Genomic DNA, 24247 nt, shown 5'->3' on the forward strand with positions numbered 1-24247 from the left:
CCAAATGAGATTTTACTGGTGTTTGATGATTGTTATGTAGAATAATTAGCAGATTATTTGAATTATACTTTATACACAAATAATGCAAAGAGTATGTGGTCCAGACAGATGGTTCACCCCACCTCTATTCGTCATACTGAATACTCGCTTTTCATTGGTTAATTCAAGTGAGCACATCGCCCACGTGACCTTTCTGCCATTTGACTGTAATGAGACTGCGCAATGCGAGGAGTTAGCATTACGGAGTGACAGTGAAACCGATATTAATGGTTTGTTGTGAATTCCCGATACTCTTATGAACCATAGTCAACCGTTTTTAGAGGAATCCGTTTTTTGGGGGGAGTCATGCGGCGGAGTAAAGTTGAAGTGGACCGTTACGTCTCCTCCGTACAGAGTTCGTCTCCTTCACTCAAAGAGGTAAGTTGAGCCCCGGCGGCTAACGCTAGCATGTCCCTGCCATCATGTCAGACCAGCATGTGTCAGCCAACCGGTGTAAGGAAACAAGCAGGATGAAACAAGCACCAGTTGTTTTAATTAAGATGCCATTTAGTCCGTTAACTTGGATTGTGTGTTCAGTGTAACGTCCGTTAACTGTTCCTGGTTAGCAGCCAGCTAACCCTCCGGCGTTAGACCGGTCGGTCCTCCCATTTCTACCTACAAATTGGCGGCATGGGGCTTGTTGCAGCAGCGCTAGCCACAATTAGCCGTGCTAGTTAGCCACCACTTGCACAGCTATTCTTTGAATTAAGTTACGCGTACAGCGAGTAAAGTTACTAGTTTAATACGTTACTGTCTGTGAACAACATGGCTTCATTCTCCCCTCATGTAAGTTAACACCATACTAGCTGCACGCCAAGACCTTAACGTTACTCGGGAAGCGTAACGTTAGCTTAAATGCTCACTAAGTAACTTGTAAACAAGTCACCAACTTGTAAACAAGTTACTTGACTGGCTGAACTTAACGTTAAGCATAAAACATTTTCTACATACAATAACTTCATAGTTTAGGTTATTTGACACTGTTGGAATCAGGGCATTGAATGACACCAAACTACACGAATTACAAAGTAAAGTCCAGAAATTGTAATATTTCAATTGTGGTCTTTAGTTTTGGTAAAGAGCCAAATGTTCCAGTGACACAATATATATCTGAGTGTAACGGTCATTTGTATCCAGGAAAATGTACCTATAAGACAAATAATGATGTTATCCTTGTGCCTGATAGCTAACATAACTACTATAAATATGAATATAATTACTTCAAACATTGTTGGTTCATTGATATTCCTCTTGAATGTCCTCTTTCCACAGAAGCCAGTCAAAGGGTTTTTATTTGCCAAATTGTACTTCGAAGCAAAGGAATATGAACTGGCCAAAAGGTGAGGACACAAGCTTCCCTGTTGACTGGATGTATCATTGCTTCTCAAGAGGTCTCCATTGTGTTGATATAAATATTACACATTTAATGCTCTTCCTAGACATGTATCCGAGTATCTCAAAGTCCAGGAGAGAGATCCGAAAGCACACAAATTCCTGGGACAGCTCTTCGAGAGAGAGGGAGACATCAACAAGGCAGTAGGATGTTACAAGGTAGGAAGAACATGTCACTGTGGTGGGGGGGGGGGGGCAAAGCATTTCTTCCTTAAACTCGTCGTTCCTGCATTCAATTACTACATTTGAACGCAGCCAACCCTGCAGCGTGGATGCAAATCTGTAAACTGCATTACAGCTCATTTGGCTTCTGGCATCTGACTTTCCTAACATCCTTATTCCTATTATTTTAGTTTCGTTTTTTCTCTGTGTGTACAGACAACCTATTACGACTGTGTCGGTAAAAATGCAGCTCTAGTCTATGTGGGTAAAAGTGTCTCAATTACATCTCATAGAAAGTGCACAGAGCCAAAGAAATTCAGTGACTGCAATGTACAAATAGAAGGGGAAAAAAGATGTCTGTTTGTACCAATCTTAATTGTTGGTGGTCCAACCATACAGGTTTTTTTGTGTATGCTCTCTGTTCCTACCAGTTTCCATATCAATACCACAAAGCTTTAAATATTTTTCCTTCCGTCTGTGGTGTCAATTATGTGAAAGTTGCAAAAACTAATTTAATTTGAATGCACTGTACGCTATATTTAGTGTATTTTCCAAATGAGAGCTGAACTGAAAGTGAAACTTATAGCTTGTAGCTTATTAACTTGTAGGGTTACACCTACAAGTGTAACTAGGGCTGGGCGATAAATCGATTTAATCGATTAATTCGAATGTGTGCTTTAAGGCGATGTGTTTTATTGAAAATCGAGAAAATCGCCCCCACCCCTTTTTCCCGTAGTAGAGTGCGCGCGCATTGTTTACAAACTAAAACAATGGCGGCCAGCAGCTTCACTGCTGCCGCCGCCACCTCACAAAAACAACCCAGCATTTTGGAGACATTCACCAACTGTACTCCGCATGAGAAGAAGAGTGCCCGGTGGAAAGCCATCACGGATGCAGTCGCGATGTCTATCGCAAAAGATATGGTGCCCATATACACCGTGGAAAAGCCGGGGTTTATTCACCGTCTCAAAGCTTTGGACCCCAGGTACGTGCTACCAAGCCGTAAACATTTTTCTGACGTTGCCTTGCCTCGGCTGTACAATAGTACACGCCAAAGGATCTCTGCGGAGCTGGAGGGGATGTCATTCTACTCCGCAACAACTGACCTGTGGTCCAGCAGGTTGACCCAGACACCGATCCACTTGACTGGTGGAAGCGTCACCAACTTAACTTTCCAAGGCTAAGTACTTTAGCAAAGAAATACCTCTCTGTGCCAGCTACAAGTGCCCCCTCTGAGAGGCTTTTCAGTGTGTGGGGGGGGGCATTGTTACATGCCACCGTGCATGCCTGAAGCCAGAGGTAGTAGACAGGCTTGTCTTCCTGGCAAAAAATATTTAGAAAAAACATGCACTACTGTTTAATACTGTTGGTTATGTTGTGAATGCACTTGATTTTGTTTACATGCACTTATTTACTGTGCAAAATATGTTATGTTGATGTTAGATCAGATGTTGCACTTTTGAAAATGTGAATGTTAAAGGGTCATATACATTTTATTTCATGCTGTGTTTGTATCAGTGTATTCAGTTAGAAAAGCTTACTGTAAAAAGTTACATTTGCACAGTTGTTTACAATGGAAGGCTACTATTTAATGCCATTTAATGTTATGTTTAATTTAATTTTATATTTAAATGATTCAGGCAAACAAAAGAGTGACCAAATACTTTTTGTATACTACAGGCACCTTTCTACAATGTTCAGGTTTTGTTTGCACTTTATTTTTATCAACCTACTTGGGAAAATCATCACAAAATAAAAGAAAAAATTGTTTTCAACAGCTTCTGTCATCTGCAAAAAATTTTGGGGGAAAAAAATCGATTTAAATCGTGAATCGGATTTTTTGTAAAAAAATCGGAGATTTTTTTTTTAGGCCATATCGCCCAGCCCTAAGTGTAACCCATGTAGGTGTAACCCATGTCCACATCAGTGCATTGCTTTGCTCTCGTGCCGACAGTCCTCTACTGTAGGTAATGCAGTATAATTACAGCCCCACTTCAAAACACCTGAACTATCCCTTTAATGCCCCTAAATGTACCAGCAGGGAAACTTTTTAATAGTCTTATCCACACCTGTTATGATAATAGAACTGACTTTATAAAGTCTACTGTATGCATGCTTTGAAAGAATTGTCAGAGGTAATGCTCACTGTAATGAAATCGGTTTCCAGTTGATGAGTTAACAAAATTATCAGAATGGTTCTTAACAGATTTTAAGAGTCTCAAGTCATTTGTATTTCGCCCAAAATTACAAATTTGCTTTGGTGGGCTATAGAATCTACACAATGTAATCAACCCTCTTGCTTTAGACTCTCAATATATGACAAAAGTTGCCAACCTATTGGTTAGTCTATGTTTTTGTGAAGAGTTTTGCCCTTTGGATAGATCCGATGCCTGCAGGCTTTTGTTAAAAACTGACACTAGTGTGTGTGTGCGTGCAGCGGTCAGTGGACCTGAACCCAGCCCAAAGGGATCTGGTGCTGAAGGTGGCTGAGTTACTGGTCAGTAAGCAGGAATGTGACAGCAGAGCAGAGTTCTGGGTGGAGAAAGCTGCCAAACTGCTGCCAGGAAACCCTGCCGTCTTCAACCTGAAGGTGACGTTCCCTTTAATCCAGCAAGACCTCCTATCAGTGAACTGCTGAAGTCATCTCGTGCCATTCTGTTAACTCGTCTTTAACTACCGCTCTGTGCAGGAGCGCCTGTTGAATCGGCAGGGTCAGCCGGGTTGGAACCGGTTGTTCGACCTCCTCCAGGCAGAGCTGGCGGCGAGGCCAGCTGACGCTCATGTGAACGTGAAGCTGGTGCAGCTGTTCTGTCAGGACGGGCGGCTGGACGAAGCCGTTAAACACTGCCTGGCTGCTGAGAAAAGGGGCCTGCTGAGCCACAGCCTGGACTGGTACACGGTGGTGGTGCGCACACTGCAGGTCAGCATGAAACAAGTGTACATATTTGAAAACTTCTATGCTGTTCTTTGTGTTTCATATCTTTAAATCTCACCCGTTTAACTTCAAAACAACAGAATAAAATGAATGGCCTTTGTTGCAGGATTATCTAGCTCAGCCCAGCGTCTCTGGTAATGAGAAGACGTGTCGGTGTCTCCAGAGAGAGCTGCTGTTGGCCCACTGCAGCCTGCTCAGAATCACACTGTCTGACAGCAGCATGCAGCCGAGCCTCGATGCGCTCACAGGGTAGGTCATGTTGAGGTCCTACGCTGTTTGTACGCATAAAATCAAATCTAACAATGAGGGCAAAGCAGCATCACTGATCTGTTTTAACCGAATATTCTCTGGTCCAGCTCCGCTGAAAACACAGAATCTGTCGGCACGATAAGATTTGTAACCGGAACCAACCCCTTTACCTTCACCACACCTCTCTCTGCTCTGTTTGTGTGGAGAGGCTACGGTGCGGCTTAATAAATAAAGGAGAAACACTGAAACTGCTGCATATTCAAACTGTGTGTGTGTGTGTAGTTTTGACCAAGCTATGCAGACGCTGAGCAGCATTGCTGGCCGCCACTCCGACGATCTATGTGAGGCGTTTGTGGAAATGAGAGGTCACCTCTACCTGCATGCTGCCACGCTGCTGTTGAAGCTGGCTCAGGACCACCAACAGACCTGGAGGGCTGTCATCGACCTGGCTGCACTGTGCTACCTGCTGGCATACCAGGTACTGTTATTCAGTCTCTGTTCTTTAAATGTCCTGGTTTCCTTGAACAGACTTTATTTTTGAGCCAAGGACGGAACTTTGAACACAGTTTGTTTTGTTTGTCCGTCCACCAGGTCCCGAGACCGAAGGCTAAAGTGACCAAAAGAGACCAGTCTGCCCCACAGCTCCTGGAGCTGCTGGCCAACGACCGACAGAGTCAGGCCGGTCACATGTTGCTGAATCTGAGCACTGACTCATCCACCTTGATCAGAGAGGTCTGTCCATGTATTCTAGTTCAGTTTAGTTAAAGGTTCTGGACCTTACTGAAGGGCAATGTAATAAATTGATTGGATTCATTTAAGGTCAGAATGTGTAAAATACGACTTGTGGAACTGAGATTTGACACTCCAGGTGCATACCACTCAATCACAACCATGGCAGACACTAACACCACTCATTTCTGCATCATATCAGACATTTTCTTTTATGTTTTCTCTGCGTAGGTGGTGGAGGCGTTTGGGAACCGTAGTGGTCAGGAGTCTTTGTTTGAACTCCTCTTTGGACCACAGGCCTCCACTGGAGCTTCCTTCATTGCCAACGATGACATTCATTCCATTAACACCACGGCTCCAGAGCTCAATCAACTCGTCAAATGGGACGCTGGTACGAAGCCAATAATCTGCCTGGGCACTTAAGTAGCCTGAAGATTTCTTTTCAAGTCAATTCAGGTCCACTTTACTACACTTTAGTAACTCTGATGCCTCCTCTGTAGGCTCAATCCTGCTGCATGCTGGTGACTTGCAACACCTGAGCTGGTTGGGGCTACAGTGGACCCTGCTGGCCCAGAGACCAGCCCTGCGGGACTGGCTGCAGCAGCTGTTTCCCAGGCTAACTCTGGAAACCTCCAAGCTGGACACCAACGCGCCAGAGTCCATCTGCCTGCTCGACCTGGAGGTAGGTGGAACCAATTATTTTTTTTTTGCTTCTGCAATTTACCATTTCTACCAAAATGTAAACGTCTCTGGTTCTGGTTTACTCCGTCCAGGTGTTTGTACATGGAGTGGTGTTCTGTAGCCACTGTCAGCTCCAGGAGACGGCGAAGATCAGCAGCGGCGTGAACCCGCAGCAGCAGCAGCTCTACGAGCCTCGCTGCCTCCCCCTCCCCCTCCTGCGCCTCTTGACCACCGACAGACAGAGGGAGTGGTGGGACGCCATCTACAGCCTCATTCACAAACGAACAGCGTGAGTAAAACCGAGCTTAAAAACAAACCGTGCATTTACCAAAATATACGCGGTTACAATGATTACATGAGTTAGTTTAGTCCACCCAAACAGTGTTTCTGTGATTAGATTCTGGTGATGATCTCTGCTATTCCCAATAAGTGACACAATCAGGCCAAAACGCAGCACCTGCTCATTGTAGTTTACGAATCGTGTGTCCTGGTATTCACTGTTGTTGTCGCGTGTCTCCTTGTAGTCCTGGTATGTCTGCTAAACTGCGGATGATTGTGCAGCATGGACTGAGCTCTCTGAGGGCCGGAGAGAAACACGGGCTCCAGCCAGCCATGGCCATCCACTGGGCCCAGTGTCTCAGCCAGACGGTACATACACAGACACACTGCACAGACACACACACACACACACACACCGTTTACACACATGCCTCTCCACCTGCTGCTTTCTGTCACGTTCCCTTCAGCTGTTGAATGTGAACAAGATTAAGATGTACGGACAGCCACATGTGCTGGTTCTCTGTGTGTACGTTGGTTTCATGGTAGAAACTACTTGTGTCAAAAGTGCATGACTTTTTTTTTTTTTATGTGTTATGCCCTGCGTCAAGCTGATTCATCATGCTAATCTTCTTTTCTTGATGCTCAGCAACTTTTTTATCCTTAATCAACCCAGGGTGATGGAGTGAACTCGTACTACGACCAGAAAGAGTACATCGGCCGCAGTGTCCACTACTGGAAAGTTGTACTTCCACTGTTGGAAAGGATCAGGAACAGACGCAGTATACCAGAACCACTTGAGCCGCTCTTCATACACTTTCCCTCCAAAGATATTCAGGTTAATACCGTCAGGTTTTTCTTTTATTATATGAAATGTTGGATAGGAGTGGTAATGGGTGGGCGCCCCTTGTGTCCACTCTTAAATCGTGATGTTTGATCCTAATACATGGTTGTAAGCTGGGTCACAGGTTTACAGTCTTTGTGGTCTGTAGATGGACTTTACACAGAGTAAGTTAGATCTTAGGTTTATGGTTTGACTCCCACTGAGGCCACTACAGCAGATATGTGCACCGTTGATACCAATGGGTGTTTAGAATGAAGAGTTTGCCAAATGATCGTTCCATGTTGTTTCAGGATGGCTGACAGATTGTCTGTTCCTTTTCAGAAGTCTTCTGTGAAGGGCCATGAAGACGAAGCCAATATTGCGTTTTCTGTTCTCCTCGACATTGAAGGCAAGACAGAGGAGGCCATCGCCACTTTAGAATCCATCAATAACTTGTCATCCATCTGGCATTTGGCACAGGTAAGAAATACGCTTCCACACAACATAACTGGGATAGGCTTCTCTTTCACCATCTGAATTAAACAATGGCTGTCTGTTCAGCCATTGTTCTTTTTATAGATGTGCACTAAAGAGGGTTTTTGTTTACAGAAGAACCAGTTTACTTCCTCCTCCTATTCATGGCAGCGAGTTGTCTAACAGTTCCCTTTAAAGCAGGAATAGTGCATTGCCAATACTTATTGAGTTATCTTCTTCAGAATATACAACAAACATTGTGGAGATTTAAGCATAATAAGCATGCAGTTTGGGAGCATATCAGTTGAATATTGCAACTAAACCACCTCTGCTCTGTCTGACAGTATTACATTTGTTTGTTTTTTCCTCTGAGCTGCTATCCAGAACACAACACCCTAACGAAACAATGATGATCTGAGAGATTCTCTGATAAAAAAACAAAACATTTTACTAACAAACAAATTCCTTCAAATCGGATTGGTTCATCTCTGATATGGCTGTCAGTGCTTCTGACACCTGAACATGTGTTTTCTACAATGTGCTGCGCTTCCTTGGCAGATCTACCAGCGGCTGTCAGAGGAGGCCAGCAACGGTGTTGAGGAGACCCAAGACAGGTGCATCACTTTTCTGAGAAAGTTCAGGACCTACCTGTCCAAGATCTACAACGCCAGTGCAGATGACATTGAGAAGGTAAGTCCCATTTGCTTTCACTGGTTAGTGTGAACAACTCTGCAGCTGTGTAACCATTTATCACACCTGTGTCCCAGCTGCCCGTCTCCATGGAGGAAGTCGTGGACCTCCTGAATGATGTGAACCAGCAGCTGGGTGAGAGTGCGGAGGCTTTGGATGAAGAGGAGAAGGAAGAGGGTCGAAGAGGACCGGCCCACTCCAGCACCACTCATCCCATAGAGTCCTCTACCACAGTGTCCCACATAAAGTTCTCCACTCTGTCTCCGAACAAAAGCATCATATCTCCTTCTAAAAGACACCTGGTAGGTTCAGCTCACTGATGCTAATTCAGAAGACCATCAGAGATTTCTTCATATCATCTGTACGTAAACAAAAATGTCAACACACAACACAAATGAGTAACTTTTCACTTCTTTCTCCTGTCGTCCAGATTTCTCCCAAGACACCACCTCATTGGGTGGAGGATCAGAAAAGTCTCCTCCAGATGCTTTGTCAGCAAGTGGAAGCCCTCAAGGTCAGGATAAGAGATTACACATCTCTTCATTTTAATATTCTACTTAATATCACACACATTTCTCATAAATACAAGAATTAGAGATTGACACCAGTGTTGCAGTGTGAGTGTGATACGACCGTGTTTTTGCATTGATGGAAATAAAAGGGTGTGTAACACTGAATTTATCATAACAAAAGATAAATATGGAGGCAGTGTTTGAATTTACAGCATTACATGAAATTACTCACGTGTGATAAAGTGTCTTTAGAAAACACGATAAATTACTAATGCAGGTCTCTAATAATGGCGTGTCTTAAGTAAAAGCCAAACTCTAACTGCAGTTGAGGTAAATAGTAAATCCTGCTCACTATTATTAACATAACAATAACTTTGTGTATGATGTGTGTATTCTACATATTCCAGTTTTAGTGTGAATTACATATTTTGTGAAGATGTAACAGTAAGTCGCGTCTCATTAAGCGCCATCTTTTCCAGAACGAGGTTCATGATCTGAGACGCAACTCTTCAGGGAACGCAGGCTCCCCTCATCACAAGATGTTTGGTGAGAGCTACGGGGCCGAGGGCCTCCAGGAGCCCTTCACTCCAGTCCAGTCCTACCATGGGGCCCCTCTAACAGGTCAGCACACTCCATAGAACCACAGCATGAATACAGTTATAGTGCAGTATTTTTGTCTATAAGCATTTGATATAAATAGTTTTTACATGCATAAATATGTATTTCCATCTTTTTTATCAAGTTGCCACCACAGCCCCCTCGGCGTACTACAACCAGTCTCCAGCTTACAACTCTCAGTATCTCCTGCGCACAGCAGCAAATGTCACCCCCACTAAGGTAACTATCACTATTTAACACTTGTTCACCGTAATTGTTCAGACTTTATTGAATGACGTTTGATTCATTTGTTCTCTCTCTTCACACAGGGCCCAATGTATAATATGAACCGTATGCCACCTCAGCAGCATATGTATGCCTACCAGCAGCCCACTCATACGCCTCCACTGCAGACGGCCCCAGCTTGCATTTACCCGCCTCAAGAACAGGGGTTTGGAGCTCCTCTTCGGTTTGAATCGCCGGCCACAAGCCTTCTTTCACCATATAGTGAAGAATATTATGGGCAGAGTGTAACCCAACAAACCACTAACCCTCCCCTGCCTGAACCCGGCTACTTCACTAATCCATCGGTAGTCCCCGTTCAGCCGCCTAAGAGCCTTGATGGGAAGCCTATGGACTTTGGGAAGCTCTCCTTCAGCCAGCAGGCGCCTGCAGAAGTCCCTAAAGTGCCCAGATTCGGAGCAGGAGCAGTCGCCCAGTCAACACCTTTAGCTGCTTTTAAATTCAACTCCAACTTTAAATCCAACGATGGAGATTTCACTTTCCCACCTTCCCAGTCCAAGCACAGTGAAAGTCTGCTGGATCTTCTTACATCAGACTTCCCCTCTAAAATAGATACCGTCCCAGAGAAGCCTCCCGCCCAGGAGCAACCCCCCGGCCAAACGGGCATCTTCACCTTTGGAAATAAAGGCGCTCCTGGCTTCTCCTTTACTGATTCTGCACAGAGCACACACACTGGAAGTCTCTTTGGAAATGTGGATCAGCCATTTTCATTTGGGGATGTCACCAAGCCAGCGTTTGGGGTTGAAGAAGAACAAGCCGCAGAGAGCGACAATGAGAGCACTCATGTTGACGAGGATGAAGACGGTCCTCACTTTGAACCCATTGTACCCCTTCCTGAAAAAGTGGATGTGAAAACGGGTGAGGAGGAGGAGGAGGAAATGTTTTGCAACCGGGCAAAGCTGTTTCGATTTGACACGGACACAAAGGAATGGAAGGAGCGGGGCATCGGCAATGTTAAAATCCTAAAACACAGCGCCAAAGGGAAGGTCCGCCTCTTAATGAGGAGGGAGCAGGTGCTTAAGATCTGTGCAAACCACTACATCAATGTCGATATGCTACTGAAAGCGAATGCTGGCTCTGACAAATCCTGGGTCTGGAATGCCATTGATTATGCAGATGAGGAGCCTAAGCGTGAACAGCTGGCCATCCGCTTCAAGACATCAGATGAGGCATCGCTTTTCAAAGCCAAGTTTGAGGAAGCCCAGAAAATTATTCTCAAATCAGCAAAAAAGCACGATCAACAGGTGAAGAAAGAGGAAAACATGAAAGGTTCTGAATCACTGGCAGTCCAGTTTTCCCGTAAAGATGGGGAATGGGACTGCACTGTGTGCTGTGTACGAAACAAACCCACGGATATGCAATGTGCCGCTTGTCAAAGTGCCAATCCCAATTCTTCATCCAAGCCAGACATTCAGGCTGCTGGTGCAACCAAAGCCAGTCCCTTCACTTTCAAATTTGGTACAGAATCATCAAAAAAAAGTTCTGGCTCTACCTTTACTGGATTTGGTGCTTTTGGAGGATCTATGCCCTCCTCATTCACATTTGGCACCTCAAAACCTGCTGACACAGGAACCAGTGCTTTTGGTTCTGGTTTTGGGTCTCAGTTTGGCAAGAAGCCGGGCCAATGGGAGTGTGAAGTAAGAAACGAGGCCTCTGCAGACAATTGTGTCGCCTGTAACACCCCCAACCCTGCTTCTTGTAAAGCCCTTAAAGCCTCTCCTAAAACAACTACGACGGCACAAACTGCTCCACCTGCAGATGCACCATCTACCGGTATATCTGCTGTCGGCTCTGGATTTGCGGTCCAGTTTAGCAAGAAACCCGGACAGTGGGACTGCAATGTATGCGAAGTAAGAAATGAAGTCTCCGTTGAGAATTGTGTCGCATGTAACACCCCCAACCCTGCTTCTTGTAAAGCTCCTAAAGCCTCACCTAAAACAACTACGATGGCACAAACTGTACCAACCGCAGATGCACCATCTATATCTCCTGTCTGCTCTGGATTTGCTGTCCAGTTTAGCAAGAAGCCCGGGCAGTGGGACTGCAATGTATGCGAAGTAAGAAATGAAGTCTCCGTTGAGAATTGTGTCGCATGTAACACCCCCAACCCTGCTTCTTGTAAAGCGCTTAAAGCCTCTCCTAAAACAACTACGACGGCACAAACGGCCCCACCTTCAGATGCACCATCTACCGGTATATCTGCTGTCGGCTCTGGATTTGCTGTCCAGTTTAGCAAGAAACCCGGACAGTGGGACTGCAATGTATGCGAAGTAAGAAATGAAGTCTCCGTTGAGAATTGTGTCGCATGTAACACCCCCAACCCTGCTTCTTGTAAAGCTCCTAAAGCCTCACCTAAAACAACTACGATGGCACAAACTGTACCAACCGCAGATGCACCATCTATATCTGCTGTCTGCTCTGGATTTGCTGTCCAGTTTAGCAAGAAGCCCGGGCAGTGGGACTGCAATGTATGCGAAGTAAGAAATGAAGTCTCTGCTGACAATTGTGTCGCCTGTAACACCCCCAACCCTGCTGCTAGACCAACAGAGGGGGTTCCAGTAGCATCAAATCTGCCAGCAGTGTCGGCATTCGGGGCTGATTTGGCAAAAACGGAAGGGCAGTGGGACTGCAATACCTGCCTGGTCAGAAATGACGCATCGGCTGCAGAATGCGTTGCCTGTCATTCCCCACATGCCACTCCCTCTTTAGCAGCCATGTTTGCCATGAAGGACGGGCAATGGGACTGTGACACTTGTCTGGTGAGGAACGATTCCTTTGCCGATAAGTGTGTGGCCTGTCATGCGGCAAATCCCAACGCTAAAAGCACAACCAGCACGGCTCCCTCGGCCTCCACGTTCAGCTTTACATTTGGCAACAAAAGTTCATCAAGCCAGCCTGCTGGGACTGGATTTACAATGCCTTTTGAAACTGGCAGCGCTTTTCAGTTTGGTCCAAACAAAGAGAAAAGCTCAACTGCTTCTTTTAAGTTTGAAACTCCTCCGTCTGGATCCAGCGCCGCAAGTTCTTCAGGCTTCTCTTTCTCATTGCCCGGTGCAGCTGGTGGCTTCAAGTTTGGCATTCAGGACTCTGCACAAGAAACTCCCTCCACTGATGATCAAATGCCTCCATCAGGGTCGGCCTCCAGTTTTCTGAAAAGCATCGCTGACAAGCACAAGGAGCAAGAAAATGTGTCTGTTCCCTTAGTGGACCAAACGGAGCAAGAGGAAAATCCATTGATTTCTGGAAAAGCCTCAACGTTCAGTTTTGCTGACTTGGCAGAGACCTCTGAAGGAGACTTTAAGATTAGCCAGGACAACCCCAATTTCAAAGGTTTCTCTGGGGCTGGTGCGCAGCTGTTCACGATCCCCACCAGGGCAGAGGCCGATAATGAGCTGGAAGAAGACGACATGTACAAAACCGAGGAAAACGACGACATCCAGTTTGAACCAGTGGTCCAGATGCCTGACAGGGTGGACCTGGTGACTGGGGAGGAGGACGAACTGGTTCTCTATTCTCAGCGTCTCAAACTGTTCCGGTTTGATTTGGACACAAGTCAGTGGAAAGAGCGGGGGGTAGGAATCCTTAAATTCCTGAGAAACACCTCTAACGGCAGGCTGAGGGTGCTGATGAGAAGAGAGCAGGTTCTGAAGGTGTGCGCCAACCACTGGATCACCACCACCATGAATCTTAAGCCCCTGGCTGGCTCAGACAAAGCGTGGATGTGGATGGCCAATGACTTCTCTGACGGGGATGCTAAACTTGAACAGTTGGCCGCCAAGTTTAAGACCCCAGAGCTTGCTGAGGAGTTTAAGGAGAAGTTTGAGGAGTGTCAGAGACTTCTCTTGGACATTCCCCTACAAACCCCTCACAAGCTTGTTGACTCGGGCAGAACCGCCCGCCTCATTCAGAAGGCAGAGGAAATGAAGTCTGGTTTAAAAGACCTGAAGTTCTTTTTGACCGACGAGAGAACAAAGATCAAAGAAGACGACAGACAGGGAGACGTTGCAACATCCAGCAATGTTTCAAACCTTGTGATCAAGCCTCTCAGTGAAACCACCGGCCCCACCTTAGAGTGGGACAACTATGACTTAAGAGAAGATGCCTTAGACGATACCGCTGACTCATCAGTCTATGCCTCTCCTCTGGCCAGCAGCCCCGTAACAAAGAACCTCTTCCGCTTCGGAGAATCCACCGGTGGATTTAACTTCAGCTTCCAACCCGGCATCAGCCCCTCCAAGTCTCCTGCGAACCAGAGCAGAGCCTCAGTGGGCACTGATGACGAGCAGGATGTGACCCAGGACGAGGAGCGAGACGGCCAGCACTTTGAGCCCGTGGTCCCTTTGCCGGATCTGGTGGAGATTTCTACAGGGGAGGAGAATGAACAGGTGGTCTTCAGTCACAGGGCCAAACTCTATCGCTACAACAAGGAACTGGGCCAGTGGAAGGAGAGGGGCATCGGAGACCTCAAGTTCTTGCAGAATTTCAACACCAAGCGAGTGAGGTTGATAATGAGGAGAGACCAGGTCCTTAAGATCTGTGCCAACCACTGGATCAGCGCAGCCATGAAGCTGGAGCCCATGAAGGGAGCAGAGAAGGCCTGGGTCTGGAGTGCCCTGGACTTTGCTGAAGTAGCAGAGTGTAACATTGAGCAGCTGGCTGTGAGGTTCAAGCTGCAGGACACCGCGAACACATTCAAGCAGGTATTCGAAGAGGCCAAGGTTGCCCAAGAAACGGGGGAACTCATGACTCCGGTGACGTCCGGGGTTGCCACACCTCAAGATGGTGGCCCTGCAGCGTCTCCACAGACGGCTACACCTGTGTGTGGGAAGGCAGCCATCGCTGTTCTGGAGGAGACCACAAAGGAACGTACAGAGCTTCCCCCCGAGTGTAAGCCGAGTGCAGCCGTGTCCCCAAGTCCAGTCAACCCCTCAAAGACAGTGGTGTCCCCCCCGAAGTTTGTCTTCGGCACTCAAAGCCTTCAGAAGTTTTTCGGCTCTCTTAAGGTTCGCTCTGAGACTGAGGACTCGGCATCCGGGTTCACAGCCAAAGATCCTGGACGTCCTGGCAAGGCTTCACCTGCATTCAAAATCCCAGAGAAAGGTAAAAAAAAAAAAAAATAATCTTTATTCGTCTGATTTTCTCATTTGTTTTTGAGAGCGCATAACCATTGTTTTTGTTCATTTGAGTTTTCCTCCATTGTCTTGTTTCATCTGCACCTCATTGCTCCATCTTGACCCAGCCAAGACCCGTGTCCAAATTTTCCAGGACAGAAATTGTTTCAATATGTTGTTTCATTATATCCAGATATTCTGTACGTATTAGTAAAACGATGCAGAAAACGATCTATTTTTCATCTTGACACTTTTGGCTGTGTTTTATGGTTATGATACCAGCCTCACAATTAGTTTCTCTTCGCCCAACAACCCATCACCCTTTAGGGCTGGATTTTAGGCTTTTCAAAGATAACCCAATGGCTTTTTGGACCAGCACATCAACAACCCAATTTGAACCCCCAGGTACTCTAATCCCTGCAGTGTGTGTTAACACTTCTCAGCTGTCACCTGGCTGGCCCTTATCACTAGACAGAAATAACCCGGATGCACGGAGTGGAAAACATTCATGCTAACGTGTTGCATGTCCAGTGTGTGGAGGTGCAGTTTTTTAGTAATTATAACGATACTTGAGTAGCACCTATGTCACAAGATGTCTCGCACAAGAAAGGAGTATATCTGCTAGTTCATCAGGGTCATGTGCAGTTAAATCATTCATAACAATGAGCTCAAACATACGGTTTGTTCTTTATAAAATGTTGTTAGTTTGTGCTCTAAAATAGTTTAGTCTATACACCATCTCTCCCGCATATTTAAATGTCCAGTCTCTCATTTCATGAATCCATATACAGAATCAAACTTTTGCATAGCAACAGGAGATACCAGTGGATGCCTTTAGTAAGGTAAGCTGAGAAGATTCCTCGGAGAGGAATGAACTGGGCAAACGTCACATGTGCCATTTTTAGTGCAGGACGTGGAGCAACAGCATGAAATGCAATTCCCCGTTTAGCCTGGCTGCTGCCGGTGATGTGCACCTCAGCAAAGGTTAATTAGAGTAGAAACTCCGGTATTTAATACCATGTGTCCTACAGCAAGTCTCCCGAATATAGTAAGAAAATAAACAGACGGACGTATGCAGTCAGTTCTCTTTAGTAAAACTTGTCTTTGATTTGTAAATCAAAAGCATGCTATTCATGTTTTTGCTGTGCATGAGCGTGGAACTAACACCTACGATTATGAAGAGAAGAAAGCAGTTCAGTCTCTTCTAAGCAGTTCCTCCTCACTGTGTTGGTCTTCTATCGTATCTGTCATAGGGCCGCCTCAGGCAGCGGGAGGCAGTGCAGGGTCGGCTGAGGACTCAGAGGTGGAGGTGGTCTATGTCAGGGAGCCCACTGAGGAACAGGCCGCTTTAGCCAGGAAGCTCCTGCTGCCTCTCACCTTCTTCTGCTACCAGAACGAACCCGGCTACACCAGCGACGATCCAACTGATGGTGAGACATAAAGCTAAGAAACAGAGTATGAAAGTATGTGTTGTTGACATGAACACGGTGAATACAAAGACGCTTTCATTACACTTATGACTCGTGAGTTTTTTTATTTTCAGATGAGGACTTTGAGTCGGCCGTAAGCGCCTTGAATGGAAAGCTCTACCCTGATCCTCCTGAGAGAAAGGCTGCAGCATGTGGTGATGGTATGAATCTCATATCCTGTCACATTTGATCCAATTACTCGCCCTCACCATTCACTTCATGGCAATCGGAGGCATTGCTATCCTCGCCTGCCACTCATTCTTGAGCCCTAAACTTGTGTGTACCGCATACAGAGCCAGACTGCCAGGTGGTGTGGGAAAAGAAGCCGACGCCGGAGGAGGAGGACAAGGCCAAAAGCCTCCAGCTTCCACCCACCTTCTTCTGCGGCCTGAGCACCACAGACAGTGACCCGGACCACGACAAGCCCGAAGACTTTGAGACAGAAGTCCGCAAGGCGCAGCAAGACCTGGTAACGGACACAAGCCTTAGAAATAGAGTGCAGTTAAATAAACAACTAAATGTGTATCTTATGTTATTTTTCACTAGTCTGAAAGATGTTACAAGCGCAAAATAGCCCTAATTCTTAAAATGTATCGGTGCATAAAAAGCTATGTTTTGCCTCATGTGTCTCCCTTTAACCAGTGAGTTTTATTTGTTAATGTAGCATCAAGAGAGCATCTGTCTTATCGTAGTTACATTGTTTCAGGGGGCCCAGTTAAACCAAGCTGAAGAAGCCTCCAGCAGCCCCGCAGTAGCTCCAGAAGAACCAACATCTGGCCCCTCATACAGCAGCCCCGCTGCAGCTCCAGAAGAACCAACATCTGGCCCCTCATACAGCAGCCCCGCTGCAGCTCCAGAAGAACCAACATCTGGCCCCTCATACAGCAGCCCCGCTGCAGCTCCAGAAGAACCAACATCTGGCCCCTCATACAGAAGCCCCGCTGCAGCTCCAGAAGAACCAACATCTGGCCCCTCATACAGCAGCCCCGCTGCAGCTCCAGAAGAACCAACATCTGGCCCCTCATACAGCAGCCCCGCTGCAGCTCCAGAAGAACCAACATCTGGCCCCTCATACAGCAGCCCCGCTGCAGCTCCAGAAGAACCAACATCTGGCCCCTCATACAGCAGCCCCGCTGCAGCTCCAGAAGAATCAACATCTGGCCCCTCATACAGCAGCCCCGCTGCAGCTCCAGAAGAACCAACATCTGGCCCCTCATACAGCAGCCCCGCTGCAGCTCCAGAAGAACCAACATCTGGCCCCTCATACAGCAGCCCCGCTGCAGCTCCAGAAGAACCAACATCTGGCCCCTCATCCAGCAGCACAGAAGCTGCAGACAGCACGTCTGCACCGGAGCAGCAGACCTCAGACCAGCCGACCGAGACTCGGAGTGAAGCTCCTGGCAGCAGCTCTCCCATTGATCTGTCGACTAAGAAGAGCCCAGAACCAGAGTCCAGCACTAGGCCTTCAATTACAGCGAGTGAAGGTATAGAGCACGTACTGTTCATCACTACAGTTAAATATATTTTGCTGACTATACTTGTATACCGGTACTTTTACTTGAGTACGATTTTGAATGCGTCTATATGATGATGTTCATGTTGTGTCCAACACACGGTCTGCTGGAATCCTGCATACAAAATCAAAGAAACTGCATTCACTTCTGTATTTCATGACGGCCGTTTCGCTTCCACCACAGACAACTTTGGTTTCCACTCGTTGGGAGGCTCCTCTTTTGCTGATCTGGCCCAAACCACAGACACGTATGCATTTGGATCTCAAGGTTTGCTTCAACATTGACATTTTCTTAAGATGGTCTTTTGACAACTGACTGTCTACATACATCTCAACAAAATTGAATTCCACCACATATTTATTTCTTCTCTTTTATGAAGACTCTAACTTCTCGTGGGCGAATGCTGGAGCAACAGTATTTGGGAAAGGTTTGTCCTGTGCGCCAAAAACGGGCGGCGAGGAGGGCAACGATGAAGAGGACGCTTCTAATAACGAGGACATTCACTTTGAGCCGATCGTGTCGCTACCAGAGGTACCTTTTTAAAAATGCCGGACTGCTGGTGTTTTCTTTTCGACATTAAATTGAGGTTCAGTGAATGACGTACAGGGCCACACCTCCTCCTTGTGTGATTGCGTGTCTCTCTCTCAGGTGGAGACCAAGTCTGGAGAAGAGGATGAGGAAATCCTGTTCAAGGAGCGCGCCAAGCTGTACCGGTGGGACCGAGACCTCGGCCAGTGGAAGGAGCGCGGCGTCGGGGACCTCAAGATCCTCTACCACCCGACCAAACGCTTCTACCGAGTCCTGATGAGAAGAGAGCAGGTGCTGAGGGTTTGTGCCAACCACACCATCACACAGGCGATGGACCTCAAGCCCATGAACGCCTCGGCTAACGCGCTGATCTGGACCGCCACCGACTACTCAGGTAAGCATTTTTGTCCTGAAAAATGATCTCCAGAAAAGAGTGGGAACATTGCATGTGTGTTGATGCGCTGTAGCTCTTCTCTTGCGGACGGTCTCTTGTCTTTCCCTCCATTTTTCAAGATGGCGACAGTGAAGTGGAGCAGCTGGCGGCCAAGTTCAAAACCCCCGAAATAACCGAATCCTTCAAGAAGACCTTCTGTGAGTGTCAGAGCCGCACGGGCCAAACCGAAGGCGATGGGTCGTGTATCTCCTCGCCGCAGATGTCCAGAGTTCAGGAGCACTCCAGAGACACGAACCCCAAGGTGTTCCTCCAAGTGGCCGCCGACGGCCAACCGCTGGGCACCATCACCGTAGAGCTGTTCTCCCACATCGTCCCAAAGACGGCAGAGAACTTCAGGGCTCTCTGTACCGGCGAGAAGGGCTTCGGATTCCGGGACTCCATCTTCCACCGAGTCATACCGGCCTTCATGTGTCAGGTACGGCGATCACATGACCGCAGTTTCACACATAATTAAGATGTGAAACTTCTTATGATGGTGTTTTTTGTATGTTGTAGATTTCAGTGTAATATTACTAAGTTCCCCATTGGTCCTTTTTAGGGCGGTGACATCACCGACAGCGACGGCACAGGAGGAAAGTCCGTCTACGGCAGCAAGTTTGAGGACGAGAACTTTGACGTGCGGCACACAGGCCCCGGCATTCTGTCAATGGCCAACCGGGGGCGCGACACCAACAACTCCCAATTCTTCATCACCCTGAAGAAAGCCGAGCACCTGGACTTCAAACACGTGGCTTTCGGCTGGGTTCGGGAAGGCATGGATGTTGTGCAACAGATGGGAGAGCTGGGCACAAAGGGAGGCAAGCCCGCAAAGAAGCTCGTCGTCACAGACTGTGGACAGCTGTAGCGTTTTAAATGTTAAGATCCAGATGTGCAACTAAAGTCAAAAAAGACTTTGGATAATGACGCGTTTCCCGCTAGACCTGAAGCCGTTGTCATTGTCGGCATCTGAGAATTAAACAGTGATAACAGGACTACGGATCAAGACCCTTCATCTAGAAACTTGACTCCAGTACCCTGGAATAATAAATATATATTTTGCTACCCTATAACATGATCACAATTGGCAAACATGGTGTAGTATGTGGGAGGAGGCACAGTATACTTTTGCGCTCTTGCATCTTTATCATTATCTGTCAATAAATTCTCATTCGTTTGTTTTTTCTGTATAATTGTACATGGGCTACTTTTTAAATCTTTTTGTTTTGTTCTTTTGTCTCGCATGTGCTCAATTGATATGTGCTGGTCCTCTTCATAAGCTTCACTTTGGTATGTGTTCCCTTTTTGAGGGAGTCTTAACTGTAATTGAAAGGTGAGGTTGTTATTTGAATGCACCTGTTGGTTTGTAACTGTACTTTTTACTGTCGGGCTCCTCCAGTGATTTCTTTCTTTGTGTAAGTGACTTTCACAATGTGCAGATAAATAACTTGAGTCATCTCACTGTTGCTAGATGACCACATCTGGTTTGGATTTTACAACGGTGATCCATTATAATCGCAAAGTTTGAAATAATTTGCTCAAAGGATGAATAAAGTTGCTTTATAAGTAATGGATGGCTGCTTGAGACAATTTCTTTGGACTGTTTTATGTTTGTTCTTGTCTATATATAGATAGATTACAACTAACAAAGTTATTCTTTGACTTTGAACAATGAGTGACCCATCTTCTGGGGTGTCTTCACATAAGCATAAAAAACTAAAACTGCTCCTTAATGTTATGTAGTATTGTTACTTACATCTTGCTTACATCTTGTATTGTTACTTACATCTTGCAAAAGAGATTTTTAATCTCAATGGGACTACCTGGTTAAATAAAGGTGTTTTTTTTAATTTATTCAAACGTATTCGGTTCGTCATGCGTACTGAACCGTGAGCCTCGTACCGAACGGTTCAATACAAATATGCGTATCGTTACACCCCTAATATATATATCTATATAGATAGAGAACCGGAGTTTACATTTTGCACTGGTATATTTTATAGGCTGATTGTAGTATTTGAAGCCTCTGTTATATATGTATATGTATATATTAGATTATATTTTAAGACAATGAGATTCTTTAGTTCACCACCAGAATTATTAAGTGTTTCGGGCTTTTATGTTGGCAAATATATTTCACAGATAATGTAAATTAACTGTCAGCCAAATACAAATACAACACGGCATTCAAATAATTGAAACGTGACATCATTGTCGGTGTCTGGCAGGGATTTTGGACTCGTGTCTTGTAAAATCGAGAGGTAGAAGAGCGGATTTATTTTAGGTATGTGGGTGTAGTACCACTTTAGGCAACCACGTGAAATTGTCAGCAAAGCGCAGAGACGCGAGAAAACCAACCCCCGATGACGTCGGCAGGATGTAAATGCCGTGCCTCGCGCTCTCGTCGGTCTTTTTCCTCTCCAGTGTGCTGTGTGAGCGGCCGGCCTGCGCTCTTTCTCTGAAAGATTTAACACCTCTAAGCCCCAAAAATGATCATCTACAAGTGCATCGTCAGCGGTAAGTAGACGTGTGTTTAGTAAATAACCGTGTTAGGTATCGTTACGTTGGCGGTCGTTATTTTTTTTCGCTGTGTCAACGTTATTAGAGAGTTTTCTCTAGGCTAGCTAAGCTAACGTTGGTTAACTCGTGTTAGCCAGATGCTAACCAGAGAGAGTTACCCGGTGATGCTGAGGTCGGTTAGCTATTGTTTTTATGGCCGTGGATCTAGGCGCGTTACCAGTGAGTTGGCCATAAGTGGGGATGTGTGACTACCGTGTGAATATCCTAACGGGAAACTTGTGGATCTGGATATTCCGGTACCGTTAGTCATGATACAGTGACGTGGTGTACGAGGCCTTTCGGCAGCACCTAACGTTAGCTTCTAGCTGCTTTTATTTTCTAAGATTTTTTTTATTTTTGACTGGCCGAATGTTCTACAGCATTGCCACTTTAGCCAAGAAGTAACACACTTCGCCGCTAACACGTTTGTTTAACCACAAAGTTGAAAGACGTAAGCGTTGGGTTAGTCATTACAGAGGAATGTTAGCTAGCTTGATGACCGGCGTTTTACGTAACTCGTGGATGATGACACATTCAGACCAGAGATTTTTGCTTTGTGTTTGAAAAAAAAGAAAAAAGAAGTGACACTTGTTTTCCTCCCGCAGATGATGAGATGTTCTCGGACATCTACAAAATTACAGAATCTGAAAATGGCATCTTCTATGAAGTTGAAGGAAGGGTGAGTTTACACACCGGAGGATGGGATTGTGTGTGTGTGTGGTCACATTAAATGTGTTTCCACCTGGTTGACTTTAATGTAAGGTCACAATGAAATGGGACCAATTGGCTCCAAATTCTGCAGCCAAGTACTGAATATAACCACATATGGTCAAAGAAATGACTGTTTAGCGTGACTCTCCGTTTAAATAAAACTGATTTGGGAACAATGAAAAAAATCCAAGTGTTTGTTCACATTTGGGTTACAGATTTGATGTAATGTGAATTAAGTTAAACTACCAGCAAGCTTTTTGCCACTCATTTGGCTTAACGGTGTGGGGCTGAGCTTCACTTTGGGTTTAAATAAGCAAAGTGGCTACATTCTAGTCTTTCCAGCCGGCAGCCATTACCTACTGGCAATCGAGACGCTCCCCCATCCGTCCCACTGCCTCTGTGATCCACCATACTTTGGTGTTCTCCCCCTAATGTCCGTCCATCCTCTGTGCTTAGATGATCACCAGGAAAGAGGGCCGCATCGACGAATCTTTAATTGGTGGCAACGCATCGGCTGAAGAACAATGTGAGAGCACCGATGAGTCCATGGTCTCTGGAGTCGACATCGTCCTCAACCACAAGCTGCAGGAGACGGGTTTCGTCAAGAAGGATTATGTGGTCTACATCAGGGAGTACTTTAAAGCGTAAGTATCGGTGCTGAAGGTTCAAGGCTAGAGACACCCAATACAATATCACTATTTTTGGCCAAATACCTGTTGGTACTGTAGTGTTTGTATGTAATTTGTCATTTTTGTTTGCATGTCCAGCATTAAGGCCCACCTGGAGAACACCTGCCCAGCGAGAGTGCAGCCCTTCATGTCTGATGCACCACCAGAAGTTAAGAAGATCCTGGGTAACCTGAAGAACTACCAGGTATTGTGCAAACAAAGGCTGTGCACAAATCCTACAGACCCTTATTGCTAACCGCCCAAAGACGACGCTGCTCGCCCATCTTGTGACCGGCATCTCTTTTGAAAGCTGAGCTTGCACAGTTTTGCTGATTTGTCGTCCTCGTCTCTCTGCAGTTTTTCACGGGAGAGGGCATGAACCCAGAGGGCATGGTGGGACTGCTGGACTATCGTGAGGACGGAATCACACCATTCATGTTATTCTTCAAGGACGGTCTCATTGCTGAGAAATGTGTAAGTACTCTGCTCAGTCTAGAAATACACACCAAGTGTCATGAAGTACATCTCCTTGATACTCTGCCAGTATTGTATTTCTCACTCAACTGTACCGGAACTTGAATAGGTTAATTTTGGTGTTCAAAGGAATATTAAAAGATGCTTGAAGGTAGTTACGGTGTGTTCTTCTTTCTTGCAGTAAACGCCTGGAACTACATCTGCTTTTCAATTGGCTGCTGCATTCCAAATGGGCCCAAGAACAGATTGATGGCGCACTATTTTGCATCATGCCTGGGAAATAAAAAACTTTTACAATTTCTTATGCTCACCATGCCCCAGACTGGGTGATTCAAACACGACTGGTCACTGAATACTGTTTTGATTTTCATCCCAGGACTGGCACAGTTTTTGGGATTGGAAAGAAAAGGCGGGATAGTGAGTGGACTTCTGCTTGAAGGATGTATTTTAGCAAAGCTCTCTACAGGGTGACTCCTCAGACCTCCCGTTTATGGTTGCATTAAATACGATTCCATCTTTAATGAAAATTCTTCTGGTTTAATTTGAAAATAAAATCTAGTACCACCACAGTCTCTTTTGCTGCATTTCTTTCAACGTAACCATACAACCACTATTAAGAACTGGAAAAAAGTACTTTGTTGAAATCTAAAAATATTTCCTCATGTACACGTATAACACATGCTCACTCAGAGTCACTGGTCTGTTTCCGCCATTATTAGCTCGGGTTTAACAACTACATAAAGGTTAATTCTGTCATATGTAGACTGCCTTATTGGTGAGGGGTGTTGAGATTACCTGTTCAAACTGGCTGCTTTCGGATAACCCAAATCCCATCACAAGCAAAAAGGCTGTTATTTGACAACGCGATTCAGTTGAGTCCACATTGACTGAAGTTCTGACAGAATGGAGAAATAAATGTTC

General features: G+C 45.8%; 2 protein-coding genes across 2 annotated transcripts; both read left to right on the forward strand.

Annotated features, from left to right (window-relative positions):
- Nucleotides 1–308: 308 nt before the first annotated feature.
- On the forward strand, nt 309–20484 carry ranbp2 (RAN binding protein 2). Its single transcript, XM_079277127.1, has 30 exons — nt 309–417; nt 1312–1379; nt 1479–1590; nt 4031–4183; nt 4283–4513; nt 4635–4777; nt 5060–5255; nt 5369–5509; nt 5738–5897; nt 6007–6188; nt 6280–6476; nt 6712–6835; nt 7140–7301; nt 7629–7766; nt 8319–8450; nt 8528–8752; nt 8881–8964; nt 9442–9583; nt 9705–9799; nt 9889–14962; nt 15301–15378; nt 16227–16403; nt 16517–16603; nt 16736–16911; nt 17149–17926; nt 18140–18223; nt 18336–18487; nt 18605–18878; nt 18998–19353; nt 19477–20484. Exons 1-30 carry the CDS (start codon nt 346–348, stop codon nt 19780–19782), a joined length of 10299 nt encoding a protein of 3432 aa, XP_079133253.1. The 5' UTR covers nt 309–345; the 3' UTR covers nt 19783–20484.
- An 811-nt stretch (nt 20485–21295) lies between these two features.
- Nucleotides 21296–23895, forward strand: tpt1 (tumor protein, translationally-controlled 1). The gene is made up of 6 exons (XM_079276537.1): nt 21296–21431; nt 22079–22152; nt 22641–22828; nt 22952–23057; nt 23210–23326; nt 23508–23895. Exons 1-6 carry the CDS (start codon nt 21404–21406, stop codon nt 23508–23510), a joined length of 516 nt encoding a protein of 171 aa, XP_079132663.1. The 5' UTR covers nt 21296–21403; the 3' UTR covers nt 23511–23895.
- Nucleotides 23896–24247: the final 352 nt, after the last annotated feature.

This window comes from Melanostigma gelatinosum (genome assembly GCF_949748355.1).
Source record: "Melanostigma gelatinosum genome assembly, chromosome: 10".
NCBI lineage: Eukaryota > Metazoa > Chordata > Actinopteri > Perciformes > Zoarcidae > Melanostigma > Melanostigma gelatinosum.

Coding starts and splice junctions, on each gene's coding strand:
- tpt1 (XM_079276537.1), top strand. CDS start 21,404: ATGATCATCTACAAGTGCATCGTCAGCG. Junction 21,432..22,078: donor CTACAAGTGCATCGTCAGCG/GTAAGTAGACGT, acceptor TTCCTCCCGCAG/ATGATGAGATGTTCTCGGAC. Junction 23,058..23,209: donor GTAACCTGAAGAACTACCAG/GTATTGTGCAAA, acceptor GTCTCTCTGCAG/TTTTTCACGGGAGAGGGCAT.
- ranbp2 (XM_079277127.1), top strand. CDS start 346: ATGCGGCGGAGTAAAGTTGAAGTGGACCGTTACGTCTCCTCCGTACAG. Junction 4,514..4,634: donor TGGTGGTGCGCACACTGCAG/GTCAGCATGAAA, acceptor CCTTTGTTGCAG/GATTATCTAGCTCAGCCCAG. Junction 5,510..5,737: donor CATCCACCTTGATCAGAGAG/GTCTGTCCATGT, acceptor TTCTCTGCGTAG/GTGGTGGAGGCGTTTGGGAA.